At 32.8% G+C, this 18,861-nt stretch overlaps 2 protein-coding genes across 2 annotated transcripts in view; one reads left to right on the top strand and one right to left on the bottom strand.

Moving 5' to 3' along the window:
• The first annotated feature begins 31 nt into the window (after positions 1–31).
• On the top strand, positions 32–3,897 carry LOC140670625 (facilitated trehalose transporter Tret1-like). The gene is made up of 4 exons (XM_072901328.1): positions 32–315; positions 1,069–1,636; positions 1,712–1,901; positions 2,225–3,897. The coding sequence occupies exons 1-4, from the start codon at positions 249–251 to the stop codon at positions 2,852–2,854; spliced, it is 1,455 nt and encodes a 484-aa protein (XP_072757429.1). The 5' UTR covers positions 32–248; the 3' UTR covers positions 2,855–3,897.
• A 290-nt stretch (positions 3,898–4,187) lies between these two features.
• Positions 4,188–18,861, bottom strand: part of LOC140670626 (uncharacterized) — a 31,567-nt gene continuing 16,893 nt past the window's right edge. Inside the window, exons 2-7 of the mRNA XM_072901329.1 lie at positions 6,648–6,855; positions 6,472–6,573; positions 6,197–6,271; positions 5,755–5,992; positions 5,013–5,355; positions 4,188–4,567 (exon numbers count right to left, since the gene is read on the bottom strand). Coding sequence (XP_072757430.1) covers positions 4,348–4,567; positions 5,013–5,355; positions 5,755–5,992; positions 6,197–6,271; positions 6,472–6,573; positions 6,648–6,855 — 1,186 coding nt within the window. The 3' untranslated portion in view covers positions 4,188–4,347. The remainder of the gene's footprint in view (positions 4,568–5,012; positions 5,356–5,754; positions 5,993–6,196; positions 6,272–6,471; positions 6,574–6,647; positions 6,856–18,861) is intronic.

Here is an 18,861-nt window from a genome sequence, read left to right on the forward strand (position 1 = left end):
TAATTTATTGTCTTCATTAGCGAGAATAATAAAAGATAAGAATGCCCCCTTCTTACAAGAATAGCGATCACTATAAATCAAATTAGAGCATATATGTCGAGTACGAAACGCAGGTGTAACTACCATTCTATATGTACTAGTGTAATGGTTTCTAGTTGTTCACGAATTCTCTCTCCTCGATCCCTGATTCGAATCTCTCAGTGAAACACGTTACTATAGTAATCTCCTTTTTTTGGAAGAAACGTACAATGAAGATGCATGAGCAAACACTGAAGGAACCAGGCAAGCTGCGGCAGTTTGTCTTCACAATAATTAGTAAGTTAGAAAAAAAGAAAGAATTCCCATTACTTTTCCATTCTTACAGAAATACAATCTTGAATCGAATTGACATAATATTCATTAAACAATACTTGGGCAGTAATACAAACACTCTATGGTTAAAAATTTTCGATAACAAGTGGTAGGTCTTAAAAAAATTAGAAAAAAATATATAAAAAACGTACAAGATGAAGAGTTTCATATACAGGATGTCCGGTAATTCGTAAAAAATCTCTCGTGTACAGGTAGAGCGGATCAAACTGAGCAAAAAAGCTCTATATCATTTTGCGATTTTCGCAATAATTGTTGAGAAATTAATTAAAAAATATCGACCAATTCGTGTATTAGTACGTGGTAAAAAAAGCTAGCTCGCATAGTAACCGCGGGCTATCTCTTCTCACTGGGCTCCTAGCGACCGCGTGACAGCGAGCTGTCTCTTTTCACAGAGTACTAATATATTAGCGCGAATTGATCAATATTTTTTAATTAATTTATTCCGAAAATCGCAAAACAATACAGAACATTTTTACTCAATTTGATCCGCTCTATCTGTACACGAGATTTTTTACGAATTATCGGACATCCTGTATAAACACATTTTTAATTAACTTCTAAATAACTAATAACTAAATAACATTAAAACCCTAAAATAATTTAAATTATTTCAAGAATCTCTTTGATTAAAAGTCTATATTAAACTTTTTGTGTTAGTCATTCCAAATGGATAATCATCTGTATGTTTCTTGGCAGTAAATTTGTCAACGTTGTCTTTTGGGTTTACAATCGGATGGCAATCACCGTCAGTTCCACAACTTCAGAACCCATCGCCGGTGGTAGGAGATGAACCCATGACGGACGAAAATATAGCCTGGATGAATAGCATTTTATGCCTGGGCGCCATCTTTGGGACTTTGCTGTTTCCGATGGTACCCAACAAATTCAGTCGAAAGAGATTTAGTTACGTATTAACGTTATCAATGATACTCTCTTGGCTGTTAATCATTTTTGCAACCGAACATATCCATATTTACATATCGAAAGTTTTGAGCGGTATCACTGGCGGTAGTGTATTCTTCCTGGTGCCAAACTATGTATCGGAGATTTCGTGCGACAGCATCCGCGGTATATTAGGAAGTATTTTAGGATTCTTTCTAAATTCCGGAATATTGCTGGGTTACATCTTAGGCGGCTTGATGTCCTTGCACACCACCGCTGTGATCGGTGCAATTTTCAGTACGTTGTTCTTCATTGCTTTCGCCTTCATGCCGGAATCGCCAGTCTGCCTCGTACGTCAAAGTTGTACAGATCAAGCAATTAGGTAAGTAATATGAAGAGAAAAATATTCTCCTTGAAAGAGAACATCACGAAAAAATAGTGTTATTCACTGTTTCAGATCGTTGAATTGGTTGAAAGCTGGAGACACTCTAGCGGTAGAACAGACATTGTCGCATCTACAGTTGCAAATTAATGAGGCAGCATCCGCCAAGTTGTCAGATTTATTTAGAGACAGAGCGACGATTAAAGGATTGATCATCATTTTGGGTTTGTTCGCCGCTCAACAATTGTGCGGGATTTTTGCGGTGGTAATTATCGATAATTATTTAAAAATTCGTTTTTTCATTCTTTATTTGTATTATTATCTCTACTTGCGAATTAAAATATTTAAAAGATATGACTGTTCTAAGAAATCAAAAGTTACTAAATATAATTTGATAGCAAAGTTTCTTATGTCAAAATCAAATATGAATCATATAGTAATTTAATTTTCTCACATTTCTCAATTATTATTTAATATATTAATATTATCAAAAGTGATATTAAAAGTTAACAAAATTTTATTCATTATATCAAAACAACTAGTCTTCATTTTTATAAAATAAGTTGAAATTCTGTTTTTTCCATCCAGCTCAGTTACACAGAGACTATTTTCAAAATATCCGGCAGTTCGTTATCTCCAAACACATCGTCCGTCATTGTGGCAGCTATATTGCTCCTAGGTTCGTGTCTGTCGGTCTCTTTAATAGAACGTATGGGCAGAAAGCCCTTGTTCTTGATATCATGCGGAGGAATGTGCCTGTGTCATTGTGCAATCAGCGCGTTCTGCTATCTTCAGAACTTACAATATGATGTATCCGCTTATAATTGGATACCGGTCACAGCACTGTCCATTTTCATGATAGTGCATTCTTTCGGAGTAGCATGCGGACCCGTCGTGGTAATGTCCGAAATATTCAGCCGCGATGTGACCGGTGTAGCCTCGACCGTGGGTCTCACCTTTAGCTGGACATTAAGTTTTATCATGGTAAAGATCTTCGCCGATCTCATCGCTTTACTAGGTATGCACGGTTGCTTCTTGTTCCTCGCCATTTGTTGCGCGTGCTGTTTTTTGTTCTGCTTGATAATGATGCCAGAGACTAAAGGACGGACGCGCGAGGATATTGTGGACGAACTCAATGGAGGTGCGCAATATAAAAAGAATAAAAAGAGTGTTACATATATCTTCAAAAAGAACTCGCGGCAAGTGGTACAAGTGTAAAAATATCCGTATATATAAAGTATATAATTTGAAAGCTGTAAAAAGAAAAATAAAAACTGACACTTTATTACTTAATTTGCTTTCAGTGCTTTTAGATGCGAATTTCTGTATATGTACACTCTGCATATAGTTATATAGAAAAATATATGTCGTCAATTTTTCCTTAAAGCTCATTTCCTGTATTGAAAATATACGTAATATTCATAATAATTTTTATTTATCTTCATATTACGCACATATTTTAACATTTATTCGCTATTTAAAATTTGGCCTTGGTACTTGAAATAAAAATAGTTATTTCACATGTATATACATGCTTATGTATATACATGCAATACTTTTTAATATAATTTGACGTATCGCAAAAACAAAATAATTAAATATGCTAATTACTTCATATAATTGTGCCGACTTAAAGAGGAAATGAGTCATACATGCATTTAGCTCTATTTGCCTCGTGAAATTTCGTCAGATATTTCAGAATGATATGCAACATAAGATGTAACATCATATATTATTTTGCAAATGTGCTTTATAACAGAAACACGCATATAGATATGACACAATGATGACTGATAATGCTGATAATATTCAAATGATAATACAAGTGAGATTATGAATTAATATAGCAATATACTATCGTTAAAGATAAGAACAAGGCTACGAGGCTGCGTAGGCGACTTAGTTGCGACACTTACGAACGCGCGATCGAGCAACACACTCCGATTTTTCATGTATTATGATATTATTATATTTCATATATGTCACATATATTTCATTATTATTTTAGTATATTATATTATATATTAATTTTATATTTATTATATATTTCTTATATCAACGATTTAGTCACTCAGTAACGCAAATAAGTCGCTCGTGTACTCGCAGCCCAAAAATTGTATGTTAAAAGATATGTATATAATCAATTAGCATTCTATTCCTATACATATATATATATATATATATATATATATATATCCCATATTGATAATTATTCTTATTATATTAATTGGATCTCTTAGACATGCAAATGTATCAATTTTATATTATAATAAACCAATTAATATTATTGATAAAAGAATTAAGAGTTTTATATAAAATACAGAATCAGACTTTATTTACAATTGGAATTATATTATTTATTAATTTATTATTATTAATTTATTATATATATATATATATATATATATATATATATATATGTGTGTGTGTGTGTATATATTTATTTATTATGTATATATATGTATATATATATATATATACATATATACATACATACATGTATAGGAGAGTTATATAATGTATCAATTTTATCTACATATGTACAGTAAAATATAAATGAAGAATTTATTATACTTATATCCAAACTTCCAGACCAAAAATATTACGGACTGGACATTTGCCCATACAATTGTCCATGTTTGTTTAACAAACATCATGACAATTAAATAAATGATACACAAAAATACTATATTCAAAAAGAAATTCTGATATTAATCATCAGTCGTTCTTTTACGCACGTTTTTGTTACCAATTTTTCTTCTCTTAAAAGTGATCGGTGTACCCTCGTCATCACTATCATTGGTATTAATCTGTGTGACAGTCTTTTCTTTAAAAGTCCTTTGTGGAGGCGGTGGTTCTATTTTCTCAAACATAGGCAGTTGAATCTGTTTCTGCTTCTGTGGTAATTGCAGATCTACAGGTTTCTTTTTGCTAAAACACAAAACATTTTCGCATTTTTTTCTTCATATATGATTCAATCTTGAAATGTACAGGCGTATTTTAATATACAAATAAACAAACAAAATATATTATTATATATTGTGCATTAATCAATCAATAAAGCAATTAATATAGCTTAATCTCTATGACAGTTTTAATTCCTAGTTTACAGTAAACTTTTTTAATTTTTGATCCACTATATGTATATATATATATATATACAAATAAAAAAAATATTTAAAAAACTAATCTTTATATGTGTATGTTAATTCAACGATTCGAGAAATTGCGTTTAATCGTAGATATGTATAAATATTGTTATCTTATGTATACATTTGAAAATTAGGAGCAAAGATTTTTTGTTGCGTGATAAATCCCCGCGAAAAACGTCTTAATCCATCTTGACAACCGAAATAATATTCGTTCAAATATTTACATTGTTTCTACGACTTGCCAGGCACCATAAGGTTGCGGTCTCTCGGGCACACTGTAGTCTCGCCAGTAAGGTCGTTCCTCTTTGGCCGCCTCCTCCTTTATTCCTGCACTTTCGTCGTCATCTTTGGTATCATCGTTGTCGTTTCTAGCGGATCGTATCCCACGTTCTCTCATCTTCTCCCTTTCAACATTGGCTCGTTGTTCTTCAAGAATATCCGCTTTCTCGATCGTTTCCTCTTTGTCTAATTGTTCTAGAAGCTCCTTCTGAAGCGCCTCCTCTTTCGTCTCCTCTTCTTGTTCCGCGAGAGTCATATAACTCTCTTCCGGTGGCTCCCAAGCCGATTCTAATATGTACCACATAATATGTTCTATAGAAGATAATTTAGATTTCTCGCGTGCAATAAATAATATGTGATGTAATAATGTAATTTTAAAGTGGCATTAAAATTTACTATTTAATTAATATTATCTCAGGTACACAATTTATAAATAAAAAAACAATAAAATATAAAGATTTTTATAAAAAATAAATTTAATGAAAAACATGTAAATTGTATGGTTCTTAAAAAAAAAAAAAAAAAAAAACAAATGCATAAAAATATTGTGATTATTTATTTATAAAATTTGTTATTAAAATGACTAAAAGAGAACAAGACGTTAACATAGTGCTGCCTAACGGAATTAAATATTCAAGAGCCAGACGGGCAAAAAGATAAAAAAAAGTTTGACAAAGGTATACGCACCGTTCGTCTCGATGTGCCAGTAGTAAGTATATCCTTCGGGACTGAGAGCTTCGTACCACAGTTTTCTGACAGGTGCGGTCGGACGATCGTCCTCCTGGGCCTTCCTCCCTTTTCCCTTCGTCTTGTTTGCTTTACTCCTCCCCGGAGTCCTGTTTTCGCCGCCCTGCTGCTGGACTCGTGGAAATGACGGAACGCTTTTCGACAAAGTAGGATCGCAAGGATCAACTTTTGGCGAAAACTGTAAAATTGCATTGCATTAATAAACTATGCTCCAGTTAGAAAACATGAATGTATGTAGTCATTATCAAGGATAGCTAATCTTTTTACAAATAAAATAAATTTTATTCTTGAGTTTGTAAATAAAAATAATACATGACTATTTTTGCTTGATTTCTACGATAATTGAGTAATTAGAGAGATCGATTTTAGAAGATCTACTCACGTGTCCAGTGTTACTTTTAAATCTCGGTATCGTCTCTGGAGCGGCTGGTGGCATACGATTAAAATTCTGAGGCGTCTAAAAATATATGCATGAGATATGTGAGATAAAACATATTCATATTTTCAAACGCAAATATTACTCCAGATTATTAGACTTCCTTTCATTTGTGCAAATAGAAATAGAAATACAACTCTTATATTCTCTTAATATCATCAAATTTTTTTCTTAACATAATACTTAAAATTAAATATTAAACATGAAAAATATAAGCATACTTCTCCCGTTTCAATCTTGTTCAGTTTCTCTTTAATAATCGTTTGAGCAGTCATATCTCGCGTGTTATTTTCGACATCCTTCAAGTATGCAGCCATAGCCGCCTGCATAAAAAAATTATTACGTTATTATTAGTATCTAATATCAATATCTGCGACATGCAAACACAAATACGTACATTTTCCATCTTTTTAAGATCATTCTCGAATTTTTTATTCTGCTTCGCCTGTTTGGCACTATTCTTGTGAATTTCCTTGAGTCGCTTGCTGACATTTTCCTTATGCTTCTTGCCGCCCTCATGGAAGTCGATACTCGGTTTATTATCGGCGATCCAGCACTTACAGAAGTCGCAGAACTTGCGGCCTTGAGACTTCCAATAGTCCGCCCTGCAATCCGTTATCGCATAATCAGGGTGACATATAAATATCGACATGTCAGATAAGATGTGTCAAATTGTGTGTGAATTTAATGCTAGATATATAACGTATATAATCCTTTTTATATTCATTTGTATCAAGCTACGTTTTTAAATCAGTTTCTCGTTATCTCGTTTCAGTTCTAAATATTTTATGATGTTTTATCAACATTAATTGTAAAAGAGAGTTATATTTCTGCAAATCCTATAATTAAAATACATACAATTCGAAATAGCTGAAAAAATATATAAATATAAATATCGACATGTCAGATAAGATGTGTTAAATTGTATGTGAATTTAATGCTAGATATATAATGTATATAATCCTTTTTATATCCATTTGTATCAAGCTACATTTTTAAATCAGTTTGTCGTTATCTCATTTGAGTTTGAAATATTTTATGATGTTTTATCAACATTAATTGTAAAAGGGAGTTATATTTTTGTATATCCTGTAATTAAAATACATACGATTTGAAATAGCCGAAAAAAATTCTATTTTTATCAGCATCGATTGACGAAATAAATTATTTAACTGATTGTGTTCGTGCTATCTCTCCGTAGCAATTATTGGAGGAAACACGAACGATGTTGCTCGAAGCCTAGGAGAAATATTTTCTCCTTCGTACCGAGATGAGAACAAATTAGTTGGCAATTAGTTTCCAGCCTACACAGCCTTGAGCGTCACTCGACCTTCGTATTACGTCTTGGTTGTGACCAAAGAATTCCCGAGAAGCTCGACGGGGGGTCGAAAATTGTCTAGATTTGTGGTAGATAAAAGATACATATATACATGTGTGTGTATTTCTATAAATACATTTTCGCATCTTTTATCTTGTTTTCGTAATTTAAATTGAATAATGATAAAAATTAGATAAATAAAAAGCAAGAGATCAAATAATCAGGCATCTGCCTCTCTCTCTCTCTCTCTCTCTCTCTTTCTCTTATCAATTTTGTTAGAAAATATTTAAATCTTTGCAACTTTATTTTACGCGCGTTATATTTTACACATCTGTTCGAACGAATTTTTGCACCGTCGTTATTCACGTCAAACTTAACATGCAAATGAATTCCGACGGAAATGTCGTAATTGAAGGAACGTCGAACATATTCTTGGGAAAATCGAGCTTCAGTTAGAAGCCGCCAATTAGGAGCGAAAGTACGTCTAATTATTACCAGAAGAAGAATTCAGGCCGGGCACCGCGTTAGAAGTGGCTCCGTAATTTTGCCGAGGTGTGCGAACGAGAATATTTTTAGATGGGAATTGCTCTAATCATGATTAAATTCGCAGTAGCATCTTTATTCTTATTTATCATATATAATTAAATGAACTTTAATTTACAAAACTTCAAGAGAAAACCTTATTTAAAACTGTTAAAAGTTGCAAACTTTATCTACTTTTCTAACGTATTCATATCAAATATAATATATTAAACCATTTTAGTTAATAAAAATTACAACTTAATTATATCGTTTTTATAAATGTAATTGTTAAATAAAAATTAAAAATATAAGCTAAACCGATCAAGTGCACGTATAGTATACGTTTACAGCATGTTTTGTGATTAAACGAATGGAATGAAATGATAGAAATTATCCAATCTCATTAACTGGCGTCAACATCAATCTTCGGTGGCTAAACGAATTAATTTACTGTGTTTGTTTCTTTTTTTGCCGAGTTACCCGACAGAGATTTGCATGAATAAAGTTTCAACCTGTTGCTATGTCAAAGGATCTTGTCGCAGAAATTCGCTTTAACAATAAACGTATCTTCAAAGACATTTGTTTCTATTATAGGTATTCCTTACGCTGCGCTCTATTAATGTTTTATCGATGTTCTCTAACTGATATTTTATGCACGACTCAATTCAACTGTAACGAAGCAGCAGTACTGAAAATCAAGATTAAATGTAGATTATAATAAGCAGTGACTTAAAAAAATTTTAAACATTCTGGTATACACTCTCCTTTTATCAAAAAATAAAAACTTTTGCTTCTACTTTGAAAAGTAATAGCAATGCAATTCTTTCGACGCTTTCGTCAAAATCTTCATGAGAATTACAATTATAATATAAAATTACAAGAAATAAATTTAATTAAAATCTAATTTTAGCTAAATATATCATAAAATAATAACTGTATTTAATGTAAAGAAATTGATGATAATTTTTTGAGAGAAAAATGTGTACCTAAAATAAGTTGCATCACATGCTATGACTAATTTTGGTATTTGTGCAAGACTGACGAATAGACTTTGTCTGAGATGGATCAATGAATATTCATCGAATTATTGTGGATATCTCTGGAGGGTGAATTAATCCCTGAGGCGTAAATCGATTACAATGTTTCGTTACACAACACTGTTCTCGGATTAACAATTAAACTTTAATCATATATCTAATTATCTATTAAAAAGATAAAAAGTATAAAACGCAATTTTGCATAATTGCATAAAATTATTAATTAGTTGTTAATATAAACAAAAAATGTGTAATCGGCACAAGTTCTTCGCGCCATTCCTTTCAGATACATATTCCAAAGTTTATATTTATATAGAAATAAATTTATAACAGTAATATTTCGCTCATCTATTTCGTTTTTTTAAATCTTTGCTGTACTCATATTCTTACCTGTATTTTCTCAGCGATCTTTGATGCTACAACAGTCCCAAACTTAGACCGGCGATCTTAATGAGCGATTCCAAACATGTGGCAATATCGCATGAAATAATTACACCGCGGATGAATTAGAACGTTAGAGACGAAATTAGGCAAAATCAATACATAAGGTTTCAAGGAACACGGCCATTGGCCGATTTCCAACGTAGAAATATCCCTCCTTCAGCGACCCTCCGTCATCCCCCGAGCCGGCGGTCTGTCGCATCTATCATGCATCGTTGGTTTCACGTGCATGCCGTAGCATGACTTGGATGGACTGATGTACATGTACATACGTATGCGCAGGCTGTCAAACGTGTCACCGTAAATCCGCTTTCGTGCGGATGTGGCTGCGTGCATTGTTGCAGTGCAACAGGTTTCCGACTGCGTTCAACGGATATAAATCAACGATTGTCAAAACGCATACATTCGGAATTTATCGGCATAAATCTCGTCGCGCGATGTATGATGAATGCGTGGTCGTTAATATCGTATACCTTGTGCCGTTATTTATCAAATTATATAACATGTTTTCCATATATAATAAGCCAGTATCAATCTCTCGATATATTTTAGAGACGCTTAGCTCACTTGATACGAAAGCAGTCTAATTATAATTTTCACGTCGAGATGAAACCACACAATCTCAGTGTGCTACCGATTTATTTTATACTAAAGACAGATGCTCCGCGACAATCGTTCCGGCTAAATTATCGTATCAAATTCAACAGCTTATACAGAGAATGAAATCGCTATTGCCAGAAACAGTATCAACGAGATCTTATTATATCCCAGCACGGTTCTCGCAAAGTACGTTAATGATGCGCGTCCGTAAGCAGCTTGCGGATAACGAAAGTCTAGTTCTACATACTGTCTATATATAGAGCGCGGCGAGTCACTATTAATACGAGCTATTATTAATAGAGACGGTCGTCGGGACAGTTGTGTGCGCGATTTCCCGACGCGATTCCGCGTCCCTTTAGAGAATCGTATCGCATTATTATTCACGGCGGCCAAACAACCACAAACGCACGACAATAGAGAATTCGCCAACGCATCTTCTCTCTATATTCGTTGCATCCTCGCTTCCTCGCATTATGCCAGAACGAAACTGCGTACATCCGACGCATGTTAATGCATACTTCCACCGCTCCCTCTTTTCCAATCTTACTTTTTTTACCCTTTTTAAAATATATAAAGATATTTTTAAATTTATAATTTGTAAAAATCACGCACGTGTTTGCCTAATAAATCAGAAAATATTATATCACGGTAAACAATAAAGTTGATAAATCTTGTCATTTTTTTTTGTTATTTTTTTTTATAAGGTAGAAGTAAGATCACGTGTAGATAAATAATATATTATGCCACGCGTATAAAGACAATACGGTGGTCCTCTAAATAAAATCTAGAGGAGGTATACTTATATATATATATATATATATATATATATTCTTGCCGGTTACGTTAAAGTGAATTTATTGGCAATTATATTGTGACGCTTCAACGTTGGCCAACAACAATCTGGACGAAGCATCGCTCGGATTTATCGGATGAAAACAATGATTTTACATTCGATGCTATTCACGTGTTCGAGCTTAAACATGCCGTTAGCTGTCGACAATGCCGAGATTTTGCCCTTGATTTGGCCGCTGCGATGCACATTTACGACCATTATGCGCATAGTTATTTTGATGCAACGCCGTTGTTCGTTTATAGATGAACCGATAAAGTATAATCGGCTTGAAAATAGCTCTAACACTTCTTCTTTTCCGATTATATAAATATCACAAAGACGATAATAATAATAATAATATGAAATAAAAAGATCGTAATTAAAAATCATAAAGCGATACGTAATATCTAAAGCGATCGATATACCATAATTGTAATTTATTATATATTAGTAATATCGAAAATCATATTTCAAAAGATGTCTGATCAAAATAAGGGCGACATTTTACGGTGAAATTTTTTTTCGGAGTCTATGCGTAATGGCTCTTGAAAAATAAATCAGTGCAAGAAATAAATGGGAGCAAACTTGTTTAACTGCTTAATTACTTCCAAGTGAACAATGTCAGCTCCTCAACAATCAACGAGAAGATAAATCGTGTTTTCTTGCGACTTTACGCTAAGCCATGTGAGTTTTCGCACGAAGAAAAACCAGTTCTTACTCTAATGCTTGGTAAGGTTGTAAAATCCACTTATGATTGTGCTATATAGCCTTGAAGGCGAATTTCGGACTGTCAAAAAACATCGTAAAATTCAAGACGCGATAACATCGTAGATTATGCAAATGACAAAAAAAAGAAAGCACTTCTCCTGAATAACCCCCATAAATTTCGCTGTGCGCCATTATTATCGAATTTCGTGTATAAATTCTAACGAGTAAAAAATATATTTGATTTTCTCATCTTGCAAAGTAATATCCAAGGGTAATTCGCAAAGAGATGCGTTCGTGTAAAATATTATTTTAACATTACATTACTACTCCATCGTATTCATTTTGACAAATAGCATATCAAAATAAAACTAATTTAGATTTGATTTGATTTTATTTACTCTAAAATTTTCTTTTGAATGAAGTTTTAATATCCAAAAGTGAGAGATAATCTAATTTTTTTTTTGTATAATTTACGCAAATAAAAAAATCCGGAAAATAATTAATAAAATGCAAATGATTAATATGGTATATTGCGCCATTAAACATAATGTTTTATTTATGATATGTATACCAAAATGAAATATTTATTAAATTAAAGCTAATACTACACATAATGCTGCACTGAAATCAAATCTAAACAGATAAAACTCCGCAGACGTGGTGAATCTCGTTGATGTTAAAAATTAAAAACACGTTCGCGAATTCCGAAACCGTGTCGATCCATTGCTGTTTGCTTTGGCAGCTAGTTAACGTAGGACGTTTGCCCGCTGTCGTACGTCCAGATATTTTCGACAGGTTTACGTTTCGAAATCATTCTTCGCGTTACCTGTTTCAACCCTTCTCTTCGCCTCTTGTTAGACATGAATTTCAGGATGTTCGTTGAGATCAAGATTTTCGAAAATTTATAGTCCATAAAGACCGAGAGATACATTTTTCAAAAGTTTTAATTTTTTACATCGCAACGTAATGGTAAATTATCATGGTGAAAAATGTGACTTGATTAATCGGGAAAAGTTGCTTTATAATTATCAAATGCTGTTGAATAAATAAATATTCTTCATTCAGGTGGTCAGGTGTCTTTTTTTGAATTTGGAATTATATTTCAATGAGTTTTATTTTTCATTCTACATATATTGCAAAATGTATCTCGCGAAATCTGTATTTATCCAGATTATATAAATTTCAACTTTGACACGTGTAGCTTATTACAAGTCGCACGACAAACATGTATAAAAAGTGCCTCATGCATAAAATGTCGCATAAAAAATTAAGATCTCCTTTTTTTTATTTTTTTAATACATATGATGTGTCAGCACAGCTTAGCATAACTAATTATCTGAAAAAGTTAGAAGACACTCTTCGTTTTTTCCAAATATTCATAAAAAAATTATAAATGTTTATTTCCATAACGCGAAATAATAAATTATTGTCACGTTATGACACAAATCCAGCAAAGGCTCATGCATAAAGGAACATCTTAATCCTTAATCGCGCTAATACTCTTTCAAGTTCGAAATTTACAAGCAACTTTTCATAAATTATTAAAATTACGCGAAAAAGAAGGGAAAACTTGATCTTTTATAGACGCCGTCGTTGTGACTGGAAGATTAAAACAAATTAAAAGTTTTTATGCTTAAAGGTAATTTATCCTACTACATTGCGTTTGATCCTCTAATCTTTAAGAAGATATATTAAGTTGCACAACAAAGGAAAATTAATTTTTTTTTAAATTTTAAATTAGTCTACAACGAGTAAAATTCATCTTTTGCAGATTAATTTGAAGTCCGTTATGTGAACTTGTTATCATGATACATACGGATTTCCTATTCTTCTTCTCTTGAGGGTAAAATAATTTATGTTAATTAAAAGTAAAATAAAACGAGTGTACAGAGATTATATTCTCCCGCGAGTTTTACATTAAAAAGTGCCATTAATCAATTAACGACGCGGCTACGGATTTCGCGCGACTTGCGGAAAATGTGAAATACGTTATTTTCGCGTGAATTCGCGCGGGAAATTTATCAAACGGCAATGTTGGTAGAAAAATTGTTGCTGCTTGAGACGACGCAGTAACGTGGTTACAGTGAAAAAAGAGGGTTCATACATTGTTCTAATTTTGTCGCGTTCGATAGTAAACAGCTTCCTGCTTCTCTTTGCGAAATGCGTCAATGAATAGCTAACATAAGCGCAGACTGTAAAAATGATCAACATTGGAATTAACTTACTATTATTAATATGTTATCAAAAATATAATATGTGTGCGTGGAATTTTATATAAAAAGATTGAATAAACACTTCATTTCTTTCCTACATAAATAATTTTTAACTCTGCGTGTTGTGTATATATTGTAATATTTTACTAGAATTAAAATTTCATTTTTCTCTGTCTCTGTATTTTTAAAAAGGAATTAATTAAATATTTACACCCGCATATCTGAACGTGTAACTGTGTGATATACATACATAACGCGTGTATCACTATGAGACATTGTTGAAAAGGACTTTATGTGTTTAAATCGATAAATTACATGACGTACGAATAAAGTTGTCCACCTTGTGTTATATCGACATCATTTATTATTATTATGATTGTATATACGATTATATATAACCGTATATAGGACAGTATATACGGTTATATAAGATGTATAAAAAATGCATATTTTGATTCAAAGAAAAACAAGTTGAATATATATAATATACATATAAAAACAATAATATCAATTCATATTTTTTTATAGGTACGAAAATAAATAATAAAGTTACTTTCTCGCCTAATTTCTCTAGTAGATTTTAGATAGAAAAGAAACTTGTGATTATTTATTTTCCAGAGTATTCCATGTTCAAACTGAAAGATGCCGAATTTTCTGGCAGACCAATTTCGATTTTGACAAATGATTTATAGACGAGAGAAAATTCACGTCTTTTGAAATGTCCTGTATGCATATATATATATATATATATATATATATATATATATTATATATCGTAGCGCACATATGAACTGCACTGTCGTTTCCATACTCGGCATTTCATTCGGTATTTTTGTCCTTCGGAACTTTTTCCATAGGAAGAAAGAAAGAAAGAGAGAGAGAAGAGAGCACTTACGGCATATAAATATCTTTATATATCATCGCTGCTTGTCAGGAGCAAGTGACTCGGTTAGAATAGAATGCCCGTTAGAATTCGCTAACACATATCTCGATTGCGATAATACACATAAGAGACGAAGGACTCTTGAACCTCAATTCCTGCGTAATTTAATAAGCACGAGAAAAACTTCTCAACAATAAATCCGAATAAATTAGCCTCGAAAACGAATAAAAATTCGACATTGAGATTCTATTTAAGAATAATTTATGTTCATTTATAATCGCGTCTGATCATATATAAAAGATTTTTTACTCTTTATTATTTATTTAAAAAAAGATGTAGCGATTAAGGATGTTTGCAGAAGATAAAAGAAAAAAAAAGTTAAATTGCGACATAAAAATGCCTTCCATTATTGTCATGCAAAATTGCATTGTTGAAATGTTTATATGCATCGTCCTGCGCTTCATAGATAATATGCGCATATATGTAGCGCACGTAAATATTAAATCCGCAAGCAATGATGAGCGATAGATCAGGATAATGTATGTCGTCGCGAGCATCACCGCGCATTCATTGATAACAATCAACGTCACTTAACGTCCCGCGCAATCGCGTCCTGTCGATATATAGGTTTATAGGTCGTAACAATGCAAACAATGACGCACACTCTCGTCAAAAACTGCTCGGCGCGAAGAATCTCATTGAGAACGCCCGAAATTACGAATAATTTAAGTGTTAAGATAATGACAATAATTATGCAGAATAATCGCTAAAAAATAATCGGAAGCCGAAAAAAAGATCGAGCAAAAAAATATATCAAAATCAGGCCAATTGTTATAAAGTCAAGTTCTTTGGAACACTTGTCAATTAGATATCTAAATAAGATAACAATTGCAACATAACACCTTATTAATGAAACATCGTGTTCGCTATCATTTGCAAACTGTTATTATATAAAAAAACATGTTTTTTTTTCTTTTGAAAAATGTGAAAAAAAACTTCATTCGCATGTTATTTTTTTTTACAAATTTTTACAATCCGAATGGCGCGGCGGTAATTTCTGTATGCAAATTCAGTTGATCGGTTGCTCCGCTTTTTTGCGAAATCGTCAGTGAGCGTAATTTCATATTCGTATAAATTGCGATCTCAGCGGGAATGAGCCTGACGGTTTATCCAATGTCCTGCGACGTTCCGGAATTCCCACGTGTACGGCAACGGAATTTACTGTAACGGCGGATAATTCGTGCAAGATAAGAGACACTCGAGGGGAAGGGGGGCGGGGGTGGAAAACGGTTTCGTCCCGAAATTATGAACTGCACTACAGAATGATATCCCTTGAAATGATGCGATTTGCAACAATGCGCCCGGGAACGAAACAATAGCCCTCTTATAGAGCAATATTTAAATATATATATACTAAATTCTTCTACATAGATAGCCAAAACAGCGAGTAATCTTTCAATTAAATTTTATCGCGCGAGTCTGAACTCGGTCGATTTTTTTGTTTTAAATAAGTTCAACAAGGACGCGGTCTTTTGTCGCAACTTTGTAATTTTCGTCATTAAAGGGAGGGACTAGTTTTGATAAGACAAACTTTTACGACACTAAAAAAAAGATATAAACTTGTCTACACACTTGGCTTCTTTTATATAAAGGCCGTCCAATTAGTCTCGGCTGTGAGACGAAACAAAGACGGCTGTAAAATAATCGGCAGCCGCTCGTCGAAGGGTCGTGCCATGTTATTTCTGGAGTATTTCTCGACGCTGCGTTTATACATATTACACGGGTGTTTAAATGGGAGGCCGAAATAAATATTATTATCACGTGGCGGACACGTTACATTATGCCGTGACGCCGTTCAATTACACTAGTCAAGTTCCGCTTTCTTGCGATACTCTCGAAAATGTAGACTGTTTTATTTGCGTGTCGCAACAAACGTTTTGAAGCCATTAGCCTTCGTTTCACTAATAAATATTAGCATGTTGTCAATCATCAAAACTATTTTCTACCAATTATCCGTTCCAATTTTTCACAAATTTTAGACATACGAGAGCTTAGAAAAAATACAAGTATTCTAGTAATTTGGAATAATTACAACTTTAATGTGATAATATTAAAATATTTTAATTATTAAAATTCTATAAGAGAAAGAGAGGAATATAAATCTAAAATTTATTCAAGATAAAATTCTTAAAGAATTATTGGAGATAATCTCTAATTTAATCTTTAATACTGTTTTGTTGGAACAAAGTTTTAAATTCAAGATTACTGTATTAAAATACAATATAAAGAGATTCATAAATTTCTATTTTTACGAGAGAAGTACAATGTAAGATACAGGTTGATCACAGTATACTGACGAGCTTCGTAAAATATATAAAGCCATAGAGGAGGCCGTTACTTTGGCCGAATCTGTCGGCCGTAAAACAGCCGAACGGTTGTTTAACGTTGCAGTGCCAAGCGCGAAGATACTGGCGGGAAAGTTTTGTGTAGGAAAATTTATATTGAAAATTACGCGAACGCGCGACGATAACTGCAATAATACAAACTTAAGTTTTTTTTATTATTTGCATCGTGTCGTGCAAGAAAAAAAAAATCAAATCGTTGTGTGTCCAATAAAACGGCCCTCGTAATGAGTTCGCGACGGAGTCGTTACAGTTTCCCTATAGACATTTTGACCTCCTTACAGAGATCTTCTCGCGATATCCCATTTCGCACGTTAATAATCTTGACGTTATATTTTCACACCTCTAGCCTCGAATTTTCTGATGGCATCTTAGCTATTTAATGAATCGAGGTTACGATGCGTAAAGATGAGCCAACTACTGTTTCAGTAAAACGATTCCGAGAGATCTTCTTGAATAAATTTAATCTATAAAGCATACAGATTACATTACATGATTATATGTATATGAAAATCATTACTTTGATTTTAATTTCATATTATTTACCAACAGAGAGGCCACGCTATGATTATTATTCGAAGAAAAGCAATTATTATTATAGCTATTCTGAGACGGATTTTTCCGCACGCATAACTTGATCCATAAATCTCCCTCTATGAAGAATTTTCACGCGTAATATTTAATTCGAATTCTTTCGTGTTAAATTAATAGTAGTAACGCGATAATTAAAATATTCGTTCCATTTTAATTAAAGATCCGTTTTAATTAAATAATCGCTGTCGCTAAATGTAAAATTCAATATAGTGAACGTAAGCTGATGACACTGTGATTAATACATTCCGGGATTTTTGGCGAAGAGATGCTTATAAGAAGATCTTTAAGGCTCGATCGCGATTTTTTTTTTTTTTTTTTTTTTTTTTTGCGTGATGCACTTGGGCGGCGAGTGCACTTAGGTATACTTTAAAATCTCGTGCAGCCAGGGTAAAAATCTATTCTCAGCGACGTGCTGGAAACCACTTCTGTGTGGACGCAATAGAAATTTATTTACCGCAATCGATCAACCCGCAGACGCACGCACACGCTCAGTTACACTGATTTTAATGAGGCCACGTGACGGGAAAAGTATCTAATTATATAAACGAATCGCTGACGAATCACGCGTTCTCTCTTTTTATAGCTTTACCACGGCGGTGAAAATAATTACGATTGCTTGTAAGTGTGGCAACATAAAATGGCCAGACTTAAAAATAGTGTACATCCAACTTAAGACATCATATCAAAATTAGTCATGACTGAACATCAGTTGACACATGACAATAGTATCTTAATATTGCACTTGTCAGTTATCGATGACAATATGCCTTATCAATTGGTATGTGTTTAAAGAGACATTTAAATGAAATAATACGTCGAAATATCTTCATACTTTTAAAAGATATGTGACTTTATAACGCAGATATTAGTTGTCACGAGAATTGTACTCTTGTTTAAAGATATTCTCATCTTTAACTGTTAATACAGATTTAAAATAAAATAAAATAAACAGTAAATGTACAGGATAATTCAACGAGACAACCCTGCGGAATTTTCGTTGATTTCGAATCTAGAGCAATCGAATTTATAACTTTATGTCGCACATTGCACGAAATAACATG

The sequence above is a fragment of the Anoplolepis gracilipes genome, chromosome 10, assembly GCF_047496725.1.
Source record: "Anoplolepis gracilipes chromosome 10, ASM4749672v1, whole genome shotgun sequence".
Lineage (NCBI taxonomy): Eukaryota > Metazoa > Arthropoda > Insecta > Hymenoptera > Formicidae > Anoplolepis > Anoplolepis gracilipes.